At 54.1% G+C, this 22,886-nt stretch overlaps 1 protein-coding gene and 1 pseudogene across 7 annotated transcripts in view; one reads left to right on the forward strand and one right to left on the reverse strand.

The window, feature by feature from the left end:
• Window positions 1–22,886, reverse strand: part of PTPRS (protein tyrosine phosphatase receptor type S) — a 133,213-nt gene that overhangs the window by 60,834 nt on the left and 49,493 nt on the right. For all 7 annotated transcript variants that reach the window (XM_055251319.2, XM_055251317.2, XM_055251316.2 and 4 more), the window contains exons 2-4: window positions 17,644–17,829; window positions 6,051–6,196; window positions 5,311–5,452 (exon numbers count right to left, since the gene is read on the reverse strand). In XM_055251319.2, the coding sequence (XP_055107294.1) occupies window positions 5,311–5,452; window positions 6,051–6,196; window positions 17,644–17,734 (379 nt within the window). In that variant the 5' untranslated portion in view covers window positions 17,735–17,829. The remainder of the gene's footprint in view (window positions 1–5,310; window positions 5,453–6,050; window positions 6,197–17,643; window positions 17,830–22,886) is intronic.
• LOC129467059 (large ribosomal subunit protein eL32-like) lies at window positions 9,341–9,979 on the forward strand (annotated as a pseudogene).

Genomic DNA, 22,886 nt, shown 5'->3' on the forward strand with positions numbered 1-22,886 from the left:
CTGTCATCCCAGCACTTTGGGAGGCCGAGGCGGGTGGATCACCTGAGGTCAGGAGTTCAAGACCAGCCTGGCCAACATGGTGAAACCCTGTCTCTACTAAAAATACAGAAATTAGCCAGGCGGGGTGGCGGGCGCCTGTAATCCCAGCTACTCAGGAGGGTGAGGCAGGAGTGAGCGGAGATCGTGCCACTGCACTCCAGCCTGGGCGACAGAGCAAGTCCCTCTCCAAAAAAAAAAAAAAAAAAAAAAAAAAAAGAGATTCGGAAACAGCCATGAAGGACAGACTAATAACCGCGCCCGCCCCCCATCCCCCTCAACTCCACTCCAATGGACAAGTGACCAAGTGACAAAAAAGTGACCAGTCGCAGTGCTGTTAAGACCAAGAAATAGGCAGCTCGTCTATAGGAATGCTGGAGTGGGAGGGCGTAAAGGGCCGCAAATGATGGCTTCGGGGCCACATGTGGCCCTGTAGCTGTTTTTCTTAATAAAGTTTTATTGGCTGGGCCCGGTGGCTCACGCCTATAATCCCGGCACTTTGGGAGGCTGAGGCGGGCGGATCACGAGGTCAGGAGATCGAGACCATCCTGGCTAACACGGTGAAACCCCGCCTCTACTAAAACTACAAAAAAATTAGCCAGGCGCGGTGGCAGGCGCCTGTAGTCCCAGCTACTTGGGAGGCTGAGGCAGGAGAATGGCGTGAACTCAGAAGGTGCAGTTTGCAGTGAGCTGAGATTGCGCCACTGCACTCCAGCCTGGGCGACAGAGCAAGACCTTGTCTCATAAAAAAATAAAATAAACAAATAAATAAATAAAGTTTTATTGGCACACAGCCACGCCCATTCGTTTCTCAGCTTTCCCACCACAATGGCAGAGTTTTGGGTTGTTGCTGCGACAGAGACCGTCCGGCCTGTAGAGCCAAAAATATTTACTTTCTGGTGCTCTGGAGAAAAAGCGTGCTGCTTCCTGGTGTAGACAATGTTGCTGTTTGTTTAAAGAACACACATGTATTTGCTTACAAAGGCCCAGATGGGACATGGGGCACAGGGGTGGGTGCTGTGGACAGAGGTGGGCAGGAGGCCACCATCTTGGGAGGAAACTGGGCCCCAGGCAAGCGGCAGGAGGGCAGGAGGGCAGGAGGGCAGGAGGCCGAGATGGGGCAAGGGAGAGGTGGGCAGGATCCAGGGAGGTGAAGGCAGAATCAATCCCTGCCTCCCCAGGGTTACAAGAGAGCGGCAGTTCCAGCCCGGGGGATCACTGCTTGGATGGGAAAAAGCCCCAGTGGAACGCCCTGAGCACTAACAGCATATCAGGCGCCGCGCAGGCAAGGGAACCTGTGATCTCCTCCAAGTCTTTTCCACCGAGGGGGAAACGGAGGCCCAGGCAGATGCACACTTGTCTCAGGTCATACAGCCAGCATGTAGCAAGGATTTGAACCCAGGCCTGGCTGAGCTCAGAAGAAGCTGAGTGGGGCTGGCTGCAAAAGCCCTCCACCCAACCAGGTCTGGACCCATCGGGGCCCTGAAGGGGGCGTGGCTGGACGCTGTCTGAGGTGGTTCAGGCCTCTTGTCCGTCTTTCCTGGGCCAGGGACCTGGACAACCTTGAAAGTGGCTTTGATTGGCTACTGATGACATCATCGGAGATGAGGGCCAAAATGACTGGGCCTCACTCAATTGGTTTTGGTGCCCACAGCTGGGTCTGTGTGTATCCCTGTGTGTCTATGCATGCCCGTGTGCCTACGAGGGTGGCTTTGATAAGCATGAGAACCCTGTATTTCGTTCACGCGTGGGCACACGTGTGCCACATGTACGTGCTCACGCTTGCCCCTGCGCCCACACGTGTCCACGCGTGAGCACTTCTCGTGTGTATGTGGCCCCGCAGGGGTCCCCGTGAGCATGTGTGGGCAGCAGCCAGCCAGGGTGCACGGGGAGGCCTCGGCCACCTGATGCTACCAAGAGCACCTAATTAAACAAAAATGTACATCGTGAACCACACTCTGCCCAGTTCCTCGGAGTTTAATTAAAACAACAGTGCGGGAGGCGTGTGCGGGATCCACAATCAGATGGCAGAAGAGGAGGGAGGCAGGGAGTGGCCCTGGCAGTCCAGATGGTTCCCCACCAACTGCCAGTGACTGGCCGGGGGTGCCCGGAGCTCAGGGCTGGTGGCAAGGTAGATGGGGCCAGGTCAGGGTATCCGAGGCCCTGGGCCCCAGCAGGAAGGATGAGCTCCCAGCCCAAGCAGGCCCTTCCAGGCAGCCAGAGAGGAGAGAGAAAAAGACTGTGGGCTGGGCGCGGTGGCTGACGCCTGTAATCCCAGCACTTTGGGAGGCTGAGGAGGTGGATCACCTGAGGTCAGGAGTTCGAGACCAGTCTGATCAACATGGCGAAACCTTGTGTCTACTAAAAATACAAAAATTAGCTGGGCGTGCTAGTGGGCGCCTGTAGTCCCAGCTACTCAGGAGGCTGAGACAGGAGAATTGCCTGAACCCAGGAGGCGGAGGCTGCAGTGAGCCAAGATCACGCCATTGCACTCCAGCCTGGGCAACAAGAGCAAAACTCTGTCTCAAAAAAAAAAAAAAAGTGTGGATGGGCACAGGGGGCATTTTTTCCCAGACTCCGGGGGACCGGGCAGTTGGTGGCTTCATAGCTTGTCCTTTAATACCCTGCATGCTCAGAGTGAAGGCTGGCTTGGGGCAAGAGGAGGCAGGCTGTTCTGTCTGAGCCCAGGAAAGGTCAGGGCAAAATTATCTGCTGGGAAGAGCAGGGCGGGCCATGGTGGGCCTGACTCCACCCCCGCTCCTTCCTCCATCCCCCAGCAGGATGGGCTCCAGGACCCACGCAAATGAAACTGTGGGGTCTCTTGTTAGAAAAGTATTAAGACTTTCCAGACTGCAATAGCAGAGCTTTTATCTTTTCTTCCCCCTCCACCTGCTCCCCTTCTAGAGACAGGGTTTTGCTCTGTCACCCAGACTGGGGTGCAGTGGCATGATCATAGCCCACTGTAGCCTTGAACTCCAAGGCTCAGGCGATCCTCCTGCCTCAGCCTCCCAAGTACTTGGGACTACAGGCAGGCACCACTACACCTGGCTAAGTTTTACATTTTTTTTTTTTTTTTTTTTTTTTGTAGAGACTTGGACAGTGGAGCATGGGGTCTCTATGTTGCCCAGGCTAGACTCAAACTCCTGGGCTCAAGTGATCCTCTTGCCTTGGCCTCCCAAAGTGTTGGGATTACAGGTGTGAGCCACGGCACGTGGCCAAGAGCAGAGCTTTAAAAAGCACGGGACCTTTCTTTTTTTTCTTTTGATATGGAGTCTCCCTCTGTCACCCAGGCTGGAGTACAGTGGCGCAATCTCAGCTCACTGCAGCCTCCGCCTCCCGGGTTCAAGCGATTCTCCTGCCTCAGCCTCCCAAGAATTCGGGAGGTAGGATGACAGGTGCACACCACCATGCCTGGCTAATTTTTGTATTTTTAGTAGATTTGGGATTTCACTATGTTGGCCAGGCTGGTCTCAAACTCCTGACCTCACGATCCGCCCGCCTTGGCCTCCCAAAGTGCTGGGATTACAGGCGTGAGCCACCGTGCCCAGCCATTTCATTTTTATTCATTCATGCATTCATTCATTTATTTTGAGACAGAGTTTCGCTCTTGTCGCCCAGGCTGGAGTGCAATGGTGTGATCTCAGCTCACTGCAACCTCCGCCTCTTGGGTTCAAGCGATTCTCCTGCCTCAGCCTCCTGAGCAGCTGGGATTACAGGTGCACATCACCTCACCCAGCTAATTTTTGTATTTTTAGTAGAGATGGGGTTTTACCATGTTGGCCAGGCTGGTCTTGAACTCCTGACCTCAGGTCATTCACCCGCCTCAGCCTCCCAAAGTGCTGGGATTACAGACGTGAGCCCCAGCACTCAGCCCGACTTTAGAGATGAGAAAATTGCAGCTTAGAGAGGTTCATTAACTTGCCCTAGGTCACACAGCAACCAAGTGGCAGCCAGGACTTGAGCTCCACAGGCTGGGCCCAGTGCTAAGACCAAATTGCAGTGGAGAAGGCAACACAGAGTGGTTGGGCAAGGGTTTGTAGGCGGCTGTTTGAAATGATGCTGAACAAGAATTTGTTCACAAAATTGCTTCCTCATTATAAAACAGCATCACTCAGACAGCCCCCTATAAACCCCTTGCGACTTGTTCAAGAAATGGATTTAGGCTGCACGTGGTGGCTCATGCCTGTAATCCCAGCACTTTGGGAGGCTGAGGTGGGTGGATCACTTGAGGTCAGGAGTTTGAGACCAACCTGGCCAACATGGTGAAACCCTGTCTCTACTAAAAATACAAAAATTAGCCGGACGTGGTGGCGTGTGCCTGTAATCCCAGCTACTTGGGAGGCTGAGGCAGGAGAATCGCTTGAACCCGGGAGGCAGAGGTTGCAGTGAGCTGAGATAATGCCACTGTACTCCGGCCAGGGCAACAAAGCAAGACTGTCTCAAAAAAAAAAAAAAAAAAAAAAAAAAAGAATTGCACCTAAACAAGGCCAGCAAGCAGCGTCGCAGGCCCGTGTGAATGTCTAGGGAAGTGGGGCAGCTGTTTCTGCCTACCTAGCATTCGTTCGTCCTTTATTTTTTGTAGAGATGGGGTCTCACTATGTTGCCCAGTCTGGTCTCAAATGTGATCCTCCCACCTCAGCCTCCCAAAGTGCTGGGATGGCAGGTGTGAGCCACCATGGCCAACCCTGTTTATCTTTATTCCTTTGGGGGAACCACACTCACTCTTGGCTCCAGGTACGAGTCCAGCCAATCAGAGTGTTTGTTCCTCCTGGACCACAGTGATTAGTTCAGGGAGGGCCATGGGATCCAAGTTCATTGGGGGTGGGGGGAAGTCTCACTAAGGATATCATCAATACAGAATGAAACAAAGCCAAGAGACAGAGAGTGGAGCTCTGAGAAAATTCAATGAGCCCCTGGATCCAGCTGAACCTGAAGCCAGCCACTCCATGGAATTTTAATTCTGCACATCAATTATCTTTCTCGCTTGAACCCATATGAGTTGGATCAGCCTCTTGTCATCAGAAGCGCATGATGAAGATTATAAATTAGGATGATTCTAGTTCCTCAATTCCTTTCTTTCTTGCAAAGGCACAATAAATCCCCACCAGTAGGCTCTGGGCCCTGAGAGTGTTACTGGTTCGAGAAGGGAGATCAAGGTCCTCCCAAAAAAGACAAAGCAGGAGGATTTGGGGTAACTTTCATGTATTCCTTTTGTGCTTGTCCCCAAAGCCCAGGGCCCAGTTTATCCTCCGCCCGCCCTGGGGAGCCCAATACCTCGGAGGACAGTGAGCTTGGCATGGACTGTGATCTCCCCAACCGAGTTCTGGGCCACACACTCGTACACATTTTCATCCCGCGGTGTCCTCAGCGGCTGGATCCTCAGCACTGCCCCCGCACTCTCATCAAACTCAATCGTCTGCCATGGGCAGGGGAAAAAAGGACAGGGTGAGCCTGGGGTCCCAAGAAGGTTCCTGTCTAGGCTGGGCTGTAGGGGAATGGCAGTCAGCCCCATGATCCTGGGGGAGAAGAGCTGGAGGCTGAATGTGCACGTGTGTCAGTGTCCAGTATAAATGTGCCAGAGATAGGGACCAGATTTGGGTACATGTAAGAACAGAGTGTTGTGTGCATGTGTGAGGGTGACACGTGTGCAAGCCCACGTGACAGGCATGCAAAGGTGTGTGAAGACATGTGGAATGTGGCAATGTTCATGTGTGGTCATGTGCGTGCATTAAGAGTTGTAAAGTTCCTTCTGTGTGCAGTGGTGCTGTGTACACTGTGCTGTGAAGAAGACTCAGAGAGGACAGGGCTTTGCTTGAGGCCGCACATCATGGAGCTGGTAGAGCAAGTGAGGTGGGCAGGACCCCGGCTGGAGGCTGCACAGCCATGCTTGCCTGGCCACTGATGTCCGTGCTCCACCTGGGGAACGTGTCCGTGAAGTCTGCTGTGGCTGAGACGCTGTGGCCCTGCCTTGGGGGAGCGTTGACCCCAGGCTGCCTCCCCCCACCCCAACTCACCTCAAAGCGCTGAGAGTTGACCTTCTTGCCCTTCTTGTTCCAGGTCACTCGTGGCTTGGGGTCGCCCGTGGCCTGACACACGAAAGAGGCCACACCCCCCGACACGCCGATCTGGTCCTTGGGTTCTTTGATAAACCTGGGGGGCTCTGGGGATACAGCAGAAAGAAGGGGGGAGCTGATGGGTCCAGGCATCTGGCTAGGATACCAAGGAGCCACAAAAACCTGCCTTCTACCCCCTGCCCATGGAAGTGCCATGTGGCCAACGGAGAGAGGAGGAGGAAAGCAAGGATGACAATGAACAGCCTCCCACCTCGCCCCCCGCCATGGCACCCATGGGCACCCAGGTACCCACATATCCCCACTTCCACCTGCAACAGCCACACCTGCTCAGACACAGTGGATACAACCTCACCTGGGCACACCTGCTCACATACAGTGCCACTGGGAAAGATAGAAGGGGAGACCCGTGAGATGCTGGGGTCCCTAAATTCAGCACCTGAACCTCCCTCCATGGTGACCAGCCAAATCCTTGGACGGCCCTGAAAGTACTTGCCAGAAGATAACTTGGTCTAATTTCCTGGCGAGACATGTGGGGAAACTGAGGCACCCAGCATGGGGTGGGGGGGGTGACCACAGGATATGAGGCCAGAACCAGCATTTGAACCCAGAGCTCCAGCTTCTTGGGAGGCATCCAGGAGGTGGCTGGACACGAGGGGTCAGTGCCCAGGAGAGTGGTCTGAGCTGGAGGCAGGAGCTCAGAAAGGGGGACTAATATTTAATATTTAACCTCTCAAACAGCATGGAGGGGCAGTGCCATCCTGATTGTCATTTTTTTTTTTTTTTTTTTTTTCAGATAATGTCTCACTCTGTCGCCCAGGCTAGAGTGCAGTCGTGTGATCTCGGCTCACTGCAACCTCCACCTCCCAGGTTCAAGTGATTCTCCTGCCTCAGCCTCCCGAGTAGCTGGGACTACAGGCACCCACCACCACGCCCGGCTAACATTTTATATTTTTAGTAGAGATGGGGCTTTACCATGTTAGCCAGGATGGTCTCAATCTCCTGACCTTGTGATCTGCCTGCCTCGGCCTCCCAAAGTGCTGGGATTACAGGCATGAGCCACTGTACCTGGCCTTCTTTTCTTTTCTTTCTTTCTTTTTTTTTTTTTTTTTTTTTTAAGAAATAGGGATTCAGTCTGTCACCCAGGCTGGAGTGCAGTGGCACGGTCTTAGCTCACTGCAGCCTAGGCCTCCCGGGCTCAAGCAATCCTCCCACCTTGGCCTCCCAAGTAGCTGGGACTACAGGTGAAGGCCATCACACCTGTAACCTCAGCACTTTGGGAGGCTGAGGCCAGAGGATCACCTGAGGTCAGGAGTTGGAGACCAGTCTGGCCAACATGGTGAAACCCCGTCTCTACTAAGGAAACAAACATTAGCCAGACATAGTGGTGAGCACCTGTAATCTCAACTACTTGGCAGTCTGAGGCAGAAGAATGGCTTGAACCCGGGAGATGGAGGCTGCAGTGAGCCAAGATCACGGCACTGCACTTCAACCTAGGCGACAGAGTAAAACTCTGTCTCAAAAAAAAAAAAAAAAAAAAAAAAAACAAGAAAAAACTCAGCCTGGGGTCTCACTATGTTGCCCAGGCTGGTCTGGAACTCCTGTCCTCAAGTGATCCTGTCACGTTGGCCTTCCAAGTAGCTATGTTGTCCAGCCTGGTCTCAAACTCCTAGCCTCGAGCAATCCTCCCAATTCAGCCTCCCAGGCTGCTGGATTTATAGGCGTGAACCACCATACCCGGCTTTGCAATCCCCATTTTATATGTGAGGAAACTGAGACACAAACCAGGCAAGGGACTTGCTTTGGCTGGACACGCACAGCCAGGTGGTGGCTGAGCTGAACACGCTCCTTTGAACCAGGCTGGCTTTCACACCCACATTCTTCACCCTCCATGACGATCTGATGTGTTCATTCAGTCTCTGCAATAAAGTCTGGAGTAGGAGAGTGGTTTTGTTTCGTTTTGAGATGAAGTCTTGCTGTGTCACCAGGCCAGAGTACAGTGGTGTGATCTTGGCTCAGTGCAATCTCCGCCTCCCAGGTTCAAGTGATTCTCCTGCCTCTACCTCCTGAGTAGCTGAGATTACAGGCATGCACCACCACGCCTGGCTAATTTTTGTATTTTTAGTAGAGATGGGGTTTCACCATGTTGGCCAAGGTGGTCTTGAACTCTTGACCTCAAGTGATCCACCTACCTTGGCCTCCCAAAGTACCGGGATTACAGGTGTGAGCCACTGCGCCTGGCCTGGAGTATGTGTTTTTTTTTTTTTTTTTTTTTTTTTTTGAGACAGACTCTCGCTCTGTCGCCCAGGCTGGAGAGCAGTGGCACGATCTTGGCTCACCGCAACCTCCGCCTCCCGGGTTCAAGCGATTCTCCTGCCTCAGCCTCCGAAGTAGCTGGGATTACAGGCGTGTGCCACCGCCCCAGCTGATTTTGTATTTTTAGTAGAGACAGGGTTTCTCCATGTTAGCCAGGATGGTCTCGATCTCCTGACCTCGTGATCCGCCCGCCTCAGCCTCCCAAAGTGCTGGGATTACAGGCGTGAGCCACCGCGTAGCTGAGTATGCCTGTTTTAACATCCTACAGCAACCTCCACAAGCTGCACCTGGGACAGGCTACGGTCTCTGTGGAGAATTCATTAACATTGTTTCCTTTTTATTGACTATTTTTTACAGTAACCTTTGCATCTCCCAGAGGGACACTAGATTTCCGGTCACAGTACACAGTAATGTTACAATGTATCTCCTAAGATGAATGGAGCTACTGCTGAGTTTCTTTTATTTTATTTTTTAAGAGACGGAGTCTCGCTCTGTCACGGCGCAGGCTGGAGTGCAGTGGCACGATCTCAGCTCACTGCAAGTTCCGCCTCCTGGGTTCACGCCATTCTCCTGCCTTAGCCTCCCGAGTAGCTGGGACTACAGGCACCGGCCACCATGCCTGGCTAATTTTTTGTATTTTTTTTTCCCCGAGGGCTGCAACATACTTACAAGAGCCCTCAGGAAGCAGCCTATATATCCAATAAAAAGGAATTGATCAAGTGAATGCCAGGCTATCTACGCAGCGGAATACTACATAAGTATAAAAAGGGGGAAAAGGCCGGGCGCGGTGGCTCATGCCTGTAATCCCAGCACTTTGGGAGGCTGAGGCGGGCGGATCACGAGGTCAGGAGATCGAGACCATCCTGGCTAACATGGTGAAAACCCCATCTCTACTAAAAATACAAAAACTTAGCGGGGTGAGGTGGCGGGCGCCTGTAGTCCCAGCTGCTCAGGAGGCTGAGGCAGGAGAATGGCGTGAACCCGGGAGGCAGAGCTTGCAGTGAGCTGAGATTGCGCCACTGCACTCCAGCCTGGGCAACAGAGCGAGACTCCATCTCAAAAGAAAAAAAAAAAAAAAAAAAAGGTGGAGAGGACGCCTCTCTTCCTCGGCGCTGCCCATGGAGGTGGCAGCCGTCTCCTCCTCGGCATCATGGCCGCCCTCAGACTCCTTGTGAAGCCCAAGATCGTCAAAAAGAGGATCAAGGAGTTCATCTGGCACCAGTCAGACCAATATGTCAAAACTAAGCGTAACTGGCAGAAACCAGAGGTATTGACAACAGGGTTCGCAGAAGGTTCAAGGGCCAGATCTTGATGCCCAACAGCGGTTATGGGAGCAACAAAAAACCAAGGCACACGCTGCCCAGTGGCTTCCGGAAGTTCCTGATCCCCAACGTCAAGGAGCTGGAAGTGCTGCTGATGTGCAACAAATCTCCCTGTGCTGAGATCACTCACGGTGTTTCCTCCAAGAAACACAAAACCATCGCGGAAAAGGCCGCCCAGCTGCCATCAGAGTCACCAACCCCAATGCCAGGCTGTGCAGTGAAGAAAATCAGTAGACAGCTCATGTGCATGTTTTGTGTTTAAATAAATGTAGAAACTGCCAAAAAAAAAAGGGGGGGGTGGGGGGGGGAAGGATCCTTTTTTGTTTCAGACAGGGACTCGCTCTTTTGCCCAGGCTGGAGTGCAGTGGCACGAACATACCTCACTGCAGCCTCAATCTCCTAGGCTCAAGCAATCCTCCAGACTCAGCCTCCTGAGTAACTGGGACTACAGTCACATGCCATCATGCCCAGCTAATTTTTGTACTGAGTTTTGCCATGTTGCCCAGGTGGGTCTCAAACTCCTGTCCTCAAGCGATCCTCTCACCTCGAGATGCTTTTTGATTATTTATTTATTTTTGTGGCAGGGTCTCACTCTCTCACCCAGGCTCAAGTGCACGGCGCGATCTTGGCTCACTGCAACCTCCGCCTCCTGGGTTCAAGCGGACTCTTCTGCCTCAGCTGCCCAAGTAGCTGGGATTACAGGCGCACATCACGCCCGGCTAATTTTTGTATTTTTAGTAGAGACAGGGTTTCCCCATGTTAGCCAGGCTGGTCCCGAACTCTTGGCCTCAGGTGATCCACCCACCTGAGCCTCCCAACGTGCTGGGATTACAGGCGTGAGCCACCGTGCCCAGCCAGGATGCTTTTTAAAATAAACTACTAGGGTAGGAACAAGAAGATATACTATTAAATGGAGGGGGTGCGTATAAGCAAGAGGTAAAAAAGCGTAGCAAATGCTACCGTTGTACGATTTTTTAAAATGAGAAAAGGGGCTGGGTGTGGTGGCTCATACCTGTAATCCCAGCACTTTGAGAGGCTGAGGCAGGCTCACTAGATCAGGAGTTTGAGGCCAGCCTGACCAACATGGTGAAACCCCTTCTCTACTAAAAATACAAAAATTAGCCAGGCGTGGTAGTGCGTGCCTGTAATCCCAGCTACTCGGGAGGCTGAGGCAGGAAAATTGCTTGAACCCGGGAGGTGGAGGTTGCAGTGAGCTCAGATCGCACCACTGCACTCCGGCCTGAGCGACAGACCAAAACTCTGTCTCAAAAAAAAAAAAAAAGAAAAAAGAAAAAAGGGAAAGATGGTATGTATGTGCAGAAACAGTGCTGCCTCCAGGGAGCTAAGTGGCTGGACAGAGGGACAGAGACTTCCGCTTTGGTACCTTTTTAGATGTAGAACTAAAGACAAATTGAAGAAGTTATTTTTATTTTTTCTTCTTCTTCTTTTTTTTTTTTTTTTTTTTGCAGAGACAGGGTCTCACTCTCACCCAAGGCTGGAATGCAGTGGTGCAATCATAGCTCACTGGAGCCTCAAACTCCCGGGCTCCAGGGATCCTGTGGCCTCAGTCTCCTGAGTAATTGGGACCACAGGCGCCTGCTAGCACATGCAGCTAATTTTTAATCTTTTGTAGAGACAGGGTCTCGCTATGTTTCCCAGGCTGGTCTGGAACTCCCGGGCTCAAGCGAACCTCCCATCTCGGTCTCCCAAAGCTCTGGGATTAGTGGTGTGAGCCACCGTGCCCAGCTGAAGTTATTTATTTATTTATTTTTTTTTTTGAGACAGAGTCTCACTCTGTCGCCCAGGCTGGAGTGCAGTGGCGCGATCTCGGCTCACTGCAAGCTCCGCCTCCCGGATTCACGCCATTCTCCTGCCTCAGCCTCCCGAGTAGCTGGGACTACAGGCACCTGCCACCACGCCTGGCTAATTTTTTTGTATTTTTAGTAGAGACGGGGTTTCACCGTGTTAGCCAGGATGGTCTCAATCTCCTGACCTCGTGATCCACCCACCTTGGCCTCCCAAAGTGCTGGGATTACAGGTGTGAGCCACCGCGCCCAGCCTGAAGTTATTTTAAAACATAAAATTGCTTAAATTAAAAAGTGAGCTGATTATGGAAAAAATGGAGCAAAACTTTGTTTTAAGTAAAAGTTTGGGGTCTGAGGAGAGGCTGAGGTTTAACAACTCAAACTAGCAATGCTAGGACTTTGAGCCTCTACGACCAGCTGGAAAAAGGTAGAGTGAGTCCAGGGGCCACACAGGTTGACCAGAAAAGTTCTGCAAAGTTCTAGCTATTCAGAAACCCAGAGAGGCCTTAAGAAGGCCTGAGGTTCCAAGTGTAGGTCCCTGTGGGCCCCAACACCCACCCATCCATGGCTCAGGCTGGGCTTTAAACGAAACACAGTTCCTGCCCCAGTGGCCTGACCAGCCTAACCTCCCTCACTGAAGGCTCTGCTCCTGTTGATATGACCATATGTGTCTGCTTTGATCATCTGTCCCAAAAGTCACTAGACCTGGCCGGGCGTGGTGGCTCATGCCTGTAATCCCAGCACTTTGGGAGGCTGAGGCGGATGGATTACCTGAGGTCACGAGTTCAGGACCAGCCTGGCCAACATGATGAAACCCCGTCTCTATTAAAAAAAATACAAAAATCAGCCAGGCATGGTGGCGGGTGCCTATAATCCCAGCTACTTGGGAGGCTGAGGCAGGAGAATCATTTGAACCCAGGAGGCAGAGGGTGCAGTGGGCTGAGATCGTGCCATTGCATTCCAGCCTGGGCGACAAAAGCAAAACTCTGTCTCCAAAACAAAACACAAAAATCACTAGACCCATCATGTACAGGCACGCGCGGCCTCCCTTAACTTGTTTGTTTGTTTGTTTTTTGAGAATGGAGTCTCGCTCTGTTGCCCAGGCTGGAATGCAGTGGCATAATCCTGGCTCATTGCAACCTCCGCCTCCCAGGTTCAAGTGGTTCTCCTAACTCAGCCTCCCGAGTAGCTGGGATTACAGGAACCCACCACCACACCCAGCTGATTTTAGTATTTTTAGTAGAGACGGGGTTTCAGCATGTTGGCCAGGCTGGTCTCGAACTCCTGACCTCAAATGATCCACCCATCTCGGCCTCTCAAAGTGCTGGGATTACAGGTATGAGGCGCCGCGCCTGGCCCCTCAATTCTTATTTATCCCTCTGTTGCAGCAATAGCCAATCCCATTGTACAGATTCAGGAATGTTAATGGGTTCACAGAGCTCAGAGGCTGGGCATGGTAGCTCACGCCTGTAATCCCAGCAGTTTGGGAGGCCAAAGCGTGAGGACCACCTGAGGTCAGGAGTTCGAGACCAGCTTGAACAACATGGTGAAACCCCGTCTCTACTAAAAATACAAAAATTAGCCCGGCATGGTGGCAGGCACCTGTAAACCCAGCTACTCGGGAGGCTGAGGCAGGAGAATTGCTTGAATCCAGGAGGCAGAGGTTGCAGTGAGATGAGATCACGCCATCACACTCCAGCCTGGGTGACAGGGCGAGACTCTGTCTCAAAAAACAAACCACCACAAAAAAGATCACCGAGCTCAGAAATAACAGCACTGGAATTTGAACCCGGGTTTCTGCCTCCAAAGCCGACATCTTACTCTCCTTCCACATCCAGATCTTGAGCCTGATTAGGGCAGATGTTTTGCTCCACGTTGAGGTTGGGCCTGCCCCCTCCTTCTGGCCTCAGGAATGGTGACCCGGGGCCATGCGTCCTCAGCCAAGGACATGAGGAAAAGTCACTGTGGCCGGGTCAAGAATGTTACTTCTGGTAAAAATCCCTCCCTCTGGAGCTGCTGGAAGGAAGGGCAGAAGCTGGCTGCGGGTAGAGACGCATCCAGCTGCCTGTCTGACCTAGAGCCAGAACACACCCCTTGCCCCCTCCAATCCAGCGAGCAAGACCGGGCGGGTAGGTGCTACAATCAGCCACTGTCTGTGCTGTTCCTTCCTCCCAGGGTCCCTTCCTCCTCCTCTCATCTGGCAGCTTCAACTTCAGCTCAGCCAGCACCTCCCCTGGGGAGCCTTCTTGGATTACTGCAGGCCCGGTCAGGAGTCCCTTATGCCCCCACCGCAGCCTGGGCGTCCCCAGAACACTGGGCTGAAATACCTGCTTATGTGGCTCTCAGCACAAAGGCCAAGGGACAGCCTCGGTTCCCTGGGACCTCAGACTTCTTCTCGGTCTGGTGACCCTTGAGGAAACGGAGCCGCCAACATCACTGCCTGCTCTTGGATTTGGAGGGGTTCTACCTCTCAGAAGCACCCCCACCACTGCAGAGCAGATACCCTCTTGGTCTTCTCCAGACAGCTTTGGGATCTGAGCCAGCCTGGAAGAGCTGTCCCTGCCCATTGCGTCCCCCGTTAGAAAATGTCTTGCGAATGCTTGCAACCTCTCCTTTGGACAAAGCTTCCCCACCTTTTTCTCAGCAAAGGGGCAGAGACGCAGGAAGGACACCTCTGGGGCTTGAGAGGGCCACGCCTGCAGCTCGAGAGGCACAAAGACACGCCATGTGCTAAGCTTTATGCCTGTGGCCAGGAGGACCAAAACTGAGGCTCAGAAAGGTGAAGAGGCCTGGCGCAGTGGCTCACACCTATAATCCCAGCACTTTGGGAGGCTGAGGCGGGCGGATCATTTGAGGTCAGGAGTTCAAGACCAGCCTGGCCAACATGGCAAAACCCCATCTCTACCAAAAATACAAAACTTAGCCAGGCCTGGTGGTGTGCACCTGTAATCCCAGCTACTTGGAGGCTGAGGCAGGAGAACTGCTTGAACCTGGGAGGCAGAGGCTGCAGTGGGAGCCGAGATCGTGCCACTGCACTCCAGCCTGGGCGACAGAGCAACAGAACGAGACTTCATCTCAAAAAAAAAAAAAAAAAGGAGAAGGGACCTGCTTTTGGTCACACGGTGCATGATGGGCAGAGACAGGATTCCAACCCAGGCCTACCTGGCTCCAGTGCCCTGAAAATAATGCAGGCTGGATAAATGGGGTTATGGGTCTTTATTGACCACAAGTACCGTGGATGTCCCTGTTTCTTAGATGAAGAGACAGAAGTTCATGTGGTATTGCCAATATCAAAAAGGCTGGGAAGGGAAGGAACTCAAGCTCTCTCTGGAGGCAACGCGCCTGAGCCTCCCGCTCCGTGGCCTGGCTTGGCCCCATCTCTGTTTTTCCATTTCAGATTCTGCAGACAAGAATCCAGTGCCAGAGGTGGTGACCCACCCACCCTGTCCCCTCCAACCCTGCCTGGGGCCAGCCCCACGGCATCCTGGGAAGGCCCCACTGGACCTGAAGTGGTTTCTAGAGCAGAAATTGTTCCCCTATGCCTGTAATCCCAGCACTTTGGCCTGTAATTCCAGCACTTGGGGAGGCCGAGGTGGGCACATCATCTGAGGTCAGGAGTTCCAGACCAGCCTGGCCAATGTGATGAGACCCCATCTCTACTAAAAATATAAAAATTAGCAGGGCATGGTGGCGGGCGCCAGTAATCCCAGCTACTCGGGAGGCTGAGGCACGAGAATCATTTGAACCTGGGAGGCAGAGGTTGCAGTGAGCTGAGATCGCACCACTGCACTCCAGCCTGGATGACAGAGGGAGACTCCATCTCAAAAAAAAAAAAAAAAAAAAAAAAAAAACCAAAAGAAAAGAAGAACTGAAATGGGTCAGTACTGAAGGCCAGACATCCCCAATGCAGGGGAGACAGGCCAGGAAGACTCAGGCCCTGGAGGCAGCCAGACAGATCACGGTGCAGCTATACCCGGCTTCTGGTCCCTGAGGGAGTGTGGTCATTGGGAACTTGGCCTGTGGGACCAGGCAGCTCAGGTTCAAATGGCCACTTCTGGTTGGGCACAGTGGCTCACGCTTGTAATCCCAGTACTTTGGGAGGCTGAGGTGGGAGGATTGCTTAAGCCCACGAGTTTCAGACCAGTCTGGGCAACAGAGTAAGAACTCCATCTCTACAAGACATTTTAAAAATTAGCCAGGCCAGCCGGGCTCAGTGGCTCATGAGGTCAGGAGACTGAGACCACCCTGGCTAACATGGTGAAACCCCGTCTCTACTAAAAATACAAAAAATTAGCCGGGTGTGGTGGTGGGCACCTATAATCCCAGCTACTTGGGAGGCTGAGGCAGGAGAATAGCTTGAATCTGGGAGGTGGAGGTTGCACTGAGCTGAGATTGCGCCACTGCACTCCAGCCTGGGCGACAGAGCGAGACTCCGTCTCAAAAAATTAAATAAATAAATAAATATTAGCCAGGTCAGGCACAGTGGCTCATGTGGTAATCCCAGCACTTTGGGAGGCCAAGGCGCTTCAGCCCATCTCTTTTCTTTTTTTTCTGAGACAAGGTCTGGCTCTGTTGCCCAGGCTGAGTGCAGTGGTGCAATCAGTTTCCGTAGTTGTACGACGAGGATGCTGATAATCGCATTCACCTCATCGGGGTGCGGTGGCTGATCTGAATGTATAAGGGCATTTACTAAAAAACAGCATGAGGCCAGATGCCGTGACTGGCTCACACCTGTAATTCTAGCACTTTGGGAGGCCGAGGCAGGTGGATCGCTTGAGCTCAGGAGTTCGAGACCAGCCTGGGCAACACAGTGAAACCTCATCTCTACAAAAAATTTAAAAAATTAGCCAGCATGGTGGCCCACGCCTGTAGTCCCAGCTACCTGGGAGGCTGAGGTGGGAGGATTGCTTGAGCCTGAGAAGTGGAGGTTGCAGTGAGCTGAGATGCTGCCACTGCACTCCAGCCTGGGTGACAGAGTGAGACCCCATCTCAAAAGGAAAAAACAACAATAAAAAAGGCAGCACGAAAATAAGAAAAAGTGCAAATGAATGAGGCAGGGGTGTATGTCTCCAGTTTGTTAACCTGCAGTAATACTTATGTTTGTGGTAACACAGGATTGCCGGCCTGCTATGTCCCTAGCAGCAGGCAGGGGCTTATGACATGTCCACGTCACAAGAATGCTGGATGTCGATAATGATATGAGCTCTGTGACGGTGGGTAAGGGAGGCTGAGCCACTAGCCCGAGGTTGTGCAGCAGGTTGGCAGCAGAGCCAGGATTCAAACCCAGCCTGACTGCAGAACCCAGTCTCCTGCCCTACTGCCCTCATCCCTTATGTCCTCATGGGCCTGAGTGATGCCTTCTCCAGGTCCTTCATGGTGGGGTGAGTCTTGGCATTGGGCCCCAGATGGACCCTCATCCTCTTCACATTACAGCCAGAAATGCTGCCTTGCCCATCTCTAAACTATACCAACCTCTTTCATCTGCAGGCCTTCCTGGGTGCTGTCATTCTGATGAGGAATGGCTTTTCTATCGGCAAACTCCTATACACCCACAAAACCCCAGTCCTAATGCCCTTTTTCCCAAGAAGCCTCCCCTGGCTCCACCTGAGACAGTTTGTCTGCCTGTGTGTCTGCCACGAGGTGCAGGTACTGCCCATAGCAAGGGAAGGTGAACTCTGTGGCTCACTAAGCAGTGATCTCAAGTAAGTCCTTGCCTCGTTTTCCCTCATCGGGAAACGTGGAAGGTAACAGAACCGGCACACTGGGTTTTGTCAGGCCCAAGGGAGAGGAAGCAGGTAAAATCCGTGCCTAGCATGGAGCCTGGGGCTGAGTCGATGCTGGGGAAACAGACGCCGTCATCATCATTACGGTTATTACTTTATGAATACCAGCATTATTACTTATCTCTGAATCTCTTAGGGCTCAGCACACAGTCCTCAGCATTCAGCCTCATTTGTGGAGCATAAAACTTCCATTTGGCAAAATGGAGGGCCCCAGGGAGGAGGTGGGGAGTGTGCTCACACACACACAGCCATAAATGCACATAGGTAAACAAACACACGGACCCCTGCACACCCCGTGCCGGCTTCTTACCTTCTGCTGCGCAGCCTCCAACGAGCAGGACCACAAGGAGGCCCATGGGACCAACGACAGACACCATGCCGGGGCCCCAGGTGGGCGCCATGCTTGGCAGCGACCTCCGATCTCCGTCCTGGAGGGGGATGGCCCCCCTGGTCCCTCACAGAGAGGCCTCGAGCCGAGCGTCAGATGGGGCAGCGTCTGCAGAGACAATGGAGGGCTGTGAGAAGCGAGTGGGGAAATCCAGGAGACCTTCATGGAGGAGGCAGAGGGAGGGTCACATGGAGCAGGGGAGGGTCCTTTGGGGGCTGGTCATGGGACAATGGGGGAGGATCATGGGGAGATGGGATGGAATGAAAGTGCTGGGCCCTTGCTATAGAATTAAGGTGTCTCCCCCCAAAAAAATCATATGTTGAAACCTAGTCCCCGCTATGATGGTAATAGGAGGTGGAGTCTTTGGGAAGTGACTAGGTCATGAGAATAGAGACCTCATGATCGGGATTAGTGTCATAAAGGATCTCCCAGAAAGCTCCCTTGCCCTTTCTGCCACGTGAGGGCACAGGGAGAAGATGCCTTCCATGAACCAGAAGATAGCCCTCACCAGACACCAAATCTGTGTTGCCTTGCTCTTGGACTTCCCAGCCTCTAGAACTGTGAGGTACCAATTTCTGTCGTTTATAAGCCACTTGGTCTGTGGTATTTGGCTATAGCAGCCCAAATGGACTAAGACAGCCTCCAAACACCAGCTAAACCCCAACCTCAGCATGAGTCCCCAACCCAGGCTGGGCCCCTGACTCAGACCAAGCCCCACACCAGGACTGAGGGGTGCTGAGCCCCGATTTTCTTCAACTCACAGGCTGCTTCTCAAGAAGGAGGGGACTCCAGACTATGCTGCTGTCTGGCTCTAAAACCTGGTCCCCCAGGTTAAAAGACGAATCTCTCCCACACACCTGCCTGTCCCTGCCCTGCTCTAAGACCTCTCATGGTTCCCGGAGCCCCCAGGGGAAGCCACTCCTGCTGACTTCACTGCTTCCCCTCGCTTGGAGGTACAGCCAGGCCGGCCAAGCTCAGTCCCACCTCCAAGCCTTTGCTTCTGCTGTGCCCTCTGCCTGGAATGCTGTCCCCCACCACATGACAGGTCTCAGCTCAGCTGTCACTTCCTCAGGAAGCCCTTCTCTGCCCCTCAAAGGTCAATTCCCCCTACATTCGACATTCCAGAGCATCAGATATGACTAAGGTTATCCTCCATGGTATTCACCCTGGTTCCCAAATTAAATGAGAAGATGTTAATCATTCAGCACATTTCTCCCACAAGAACCTCAACTCCTCCAGGGCAGAAGGTCCCTCATCATATACCTTGAACCCTGGAATGGCCCCCTCCCCATCTCCCCAATCTCAACTCTGTCCAGAGCCAGGTCAGAGGGCCAGGGAGGGGAAGGGAGAGGCCCAAGGATAAGATCTTTGTTGCCTAGTCAGGCTGGCACCCATGCCAGCCCATGCCCTGGGCGGGTCCAGGCCGTGGCCACAGGAACTGGTGGCGCATAATAACGGGGCAGCCCCTGTGATTCTGACTCCCAAAATACCCAGCTGCGGTCACCTCGCCCAGCCCTGGGGCGGTCCCAGGGGAAGGATGGGCGGGTAGTGGCCGGGTCACAGCCTAGGGTGAGGAACCGGATTCGGGGGGCCTCAGTGTACACAGTTAGGCCACAGGCACACAGACATACGCAGATATACACCGTCAAACCACCGATACACACCGACACACAGTCAGACTGCAAGCGGTTGTGTATCTGCAAGAGACACAGAAACAAACGCATTCACACAGTCAGGCAGCAGAGATGGGCACACACACAATCAGGCAAATAAAACTTGCACATAGACCACAAACACAGACAGGCCCCAAATCAGACCACAGATATACACCAAGCCAGAAAAGATACAAATAAGGGGTCACGGTGGGGCAGGCAGTACACGTACACAGTTGGGTTACAGGGAACTGCAAACATGCAGTTAGATCAGAGATACCTACAGGTGCACAAGCCGGTCAACGTCACACGCAGACACAGGTGCCGGCACACTGTCAGACTATAGATAGGCCACTCAGTCAGCAGACCACAGGTGCATGCGCCAGCCAGCCAAATAGAGACATGCAAAGTCAGATTCCCTTCCTACACACACATATGTGCACACAGCCAGGCTACACAGACACGCACATGCACAGACTCTAGGTACACCTTGCACACAACCAGTTGGGGACTGGGAAGATGAAGGAAATAAAGCCTAGAGCACAGTCCCTTACTCTGAGTCCCTGCCCTAGCCCTTTAAGAGCAAAAGTCGCCAACAAGGAAGGCGGTGGCCCCAGATGGAGAAAACAGCCTGTGGCCAGCTGGGGCTAGGGTGACCACAGTGGCTGGCCCTGCCCAGAAATGCACATCTGCTTGGCCACACTGAGGGGGCGAGGTCAGTCCCAGACCACTTTGAGCATCTGGGAAGGCCTGCAGAGAGCCTCTGGGGACACTGAGGCAGCATAGCAAACTTGAAGCTCAGAGAGCATGGGTAGGAGTCACCTGCACAGAGAGCCCAGGTGGGGCACACGTATGGAGGGCCCCAGCCACAGCTGGCTCTCCCACATCCCATGAGGACCTCAGGGCGGCCGCCTTCTAAACCGGGCAGCCCTAATTATACCCTGGCTCCCACGGCAGAAGCCATGTTGGGCCCACACCTCCCTGATGTCTGTGCGGGATGGGGCTGAGCCAGGCACAGGCAGGCAGGGCCTGGCCATGGACTCCCCCCAGATCCGCCACTCCAGGCTGTCAGGGGCAGGGACGAGGGGCTACAGCAACAGGGGCATTTGAGGCAGGGATGATGTGTCAGGAATAGGGTGGTGGGAGGGGCCCAGGAAGTGGGGTTCAGACACTACCACTGCAAAAGACAAAACATTCCAGGGTCCCTTAGGTGCCAATCCTCCCTAGGGGAACCTCCCATGATGGGGAGAGGACCCTGCACACCATGATCCTCCGACCAACTCCTGCTTCCACGAAAACCCCAGGCATGGGGTCCTCTGCGAGGATTTGGGAGAGAAGATCCTTAGGTCCCATCAGCTCTGCCTTCAGAATCTGTCCCCAGCCTGCCCACTTCTTACTCATTCTTCTGCCTCCACTTCTTCCAGCCCCATTGTCACCGACCTGGACGGACGTCGTCACCTCCACCCTGGTCTCCCAGCTCCCGCCCTCGTCCCTTGATCTGTTCCACCCAAAGAAACCAGAAAGCATCTATGAGCACCTGCGTCAGGGCCCGTCCTTCCTCTGCCCACAGCCCTCCATGGCGCCCACCTGCCTCGGGGTCAAAGCCCAAGTCCTTCCTGAGGCCCACCAGGTCCTGCACGGCCTGCCCTGTCCCCTCCCTGCCCTCCCCTCCTCCCCTCCTACCCCTCCTCCCTCTGCTCCAGCCGCATGGGCCTCCTCGCTGTTTCTCCAGCACCCCAAGTGCAGTCCAGTCCTGCCTCCAGGCCTTTGCATGGGCCATTCCTGGATTTAATACTGGCTGAGGACCAAAAGGTGAATGGGAACTGGGGGCAAGGGTGTCTCTGCAGTAGGAACAGCATGAGGAAGGGCAAGGGGGCAGCACCAAGAGGTCCTGGGAGGGAGAAGGGGAGAGATGAGGACAGAGAGGTGCACACAGACTAGACCCACAGGGCAGCCAGGAGCCCTATGTGGCCCTGGGCAGGGAGGGACACAGCCAGGTTGGTGCCAGGCCAACCCTCCACCATGCCCTCTTGCAAAAGGCAGCCTGGGCCACCAGCCTTGCCACTGCCAGGAAAGGGAAACTAAGTCAGGTGGAGTAATCTGCAAGCTCCCAGGAATGACACAGCTGTTAGGAAAAGCATGGCAGCCCATGGTGGCCAGCACGGCTGCGCCAGGGCTAGGGAGAAGGGGAGGGAGTGACTGCTGGACCTTGAACCCACGTAGGGCTCAGGGAGGGTCTCTGCCCGCCCCACCTGGCTCTCGGGGGCTGGACTGCCCACCACTAGCTCGAGGCAGCTGGTCGGAGGCAGGCGCTTGCCTTTTACAGATGAGGAAACTGAGGCTCACAGAAGAACAGGGACTCGGCCAAGGCCCCCAGCTGGGCTGGGACTCGGGTCTAGAGCCCATGTTTAATCTTGTGACTGTGTCTTTCTCTGGCCACTGCGGGATCCCTGGACAACTCTCTCTGGGCCTGGTAGAGCCCGCTGGCCGCCTCTGGGGGCTCCCCCACGGTGCTAATGGGGGGCGAGTGGGCACTCATTCCAACCAGGCGCCGGGGCATGGGTCACACGATCTGGGAGCCGGCTTTGTGTGCCCACGCGGTCCAGGAAGCATAAAGGGGTGATTATGACCCAGGCCGGGCAGCAAACAGGCTGTGTCACCCGCACAAGGCGGGGGCTCCTCGGGCCGGAGGAGGCTCCTGGTACCTCTCTCAGCCCCGGCTCCGGCTGTAGAGTCTACCCTGTCCTGTCCTGGGGCGGGAGTCTGGGGGCCTAATCCTAACCCTCAGGGGCCATCCCATGGCCCCAGGGCAGGAGAAGCTGAGGCTGATTATGCCAGCAGTGGGACTCAGGAAAAGACCCCTGACCCTGCACAACCTCTCCACCTTCACATCCACCCCCCACCCACATCTCTCCCGGCCACGGCCTGGAATGTCATTTCCAGGACTGGACCCTGGCCTCCAGCCTCCCCGGACACCTGGGTCACTCCCACAACCACTCAAGCAGGGGCAGGCAGCGAGGGCCCCCCTGGGCAGCAAGCCCAGGCTCTGTGGACACCGGTGGGCTCAAGTCAGCTCTGGCCAAGCCACTGTCCCTCCCAGGGCGCCATTATCTCCCTATCAGGAAATGGGCTCAGGGAGGGGCTGGGTGGGGCTGGCCCTTCCCAGAACTGAAGACCGGGGACCTGGCTTTAGGCTTTAATTGACTACTGATTTGTACTGGGACGACATGAAGGCTCAGGGCAGTGTCCCCAGGGGTCCTGGTGGCCAGGAGTGGATGGGTGGCGCAGACAGGGAACCAGGCCCAGCCCTGGAGAGGCAAATCATTAAAGTCCACTAGGTGCCCCTGGGGTGCTGAGCCCCATTAAATGTTCTCTGTGTTTCATGCTGTTTAACGGATTAGGAAACCGAGGCTCCCCAAGGGTCCTGCATGGAGGAGGGGGCTGGGCTGGGTTAGGATTTGAGGCCAGAGCCCGGCTCTCAATTGAGCCCAGGGTCCATGTCCTCCGGGCGCC

Source organism: Symphalangus syndactylus, chromosome 17 (assembly GCF_028878055.3).
Source record: "Symphalangus syndactylus isolate Jambi chromosome 17, NHGRI_mSymSyn1-v2.1_pri, whole genome shotgun sequence".
In the NCBI taxonomy this organism is placed as follows: Eukaryota; Metazoa; Chordata; class Mammalia; order Primates; family Hylobatidae; genus Symphalangus; species Symphalangus syndactylus.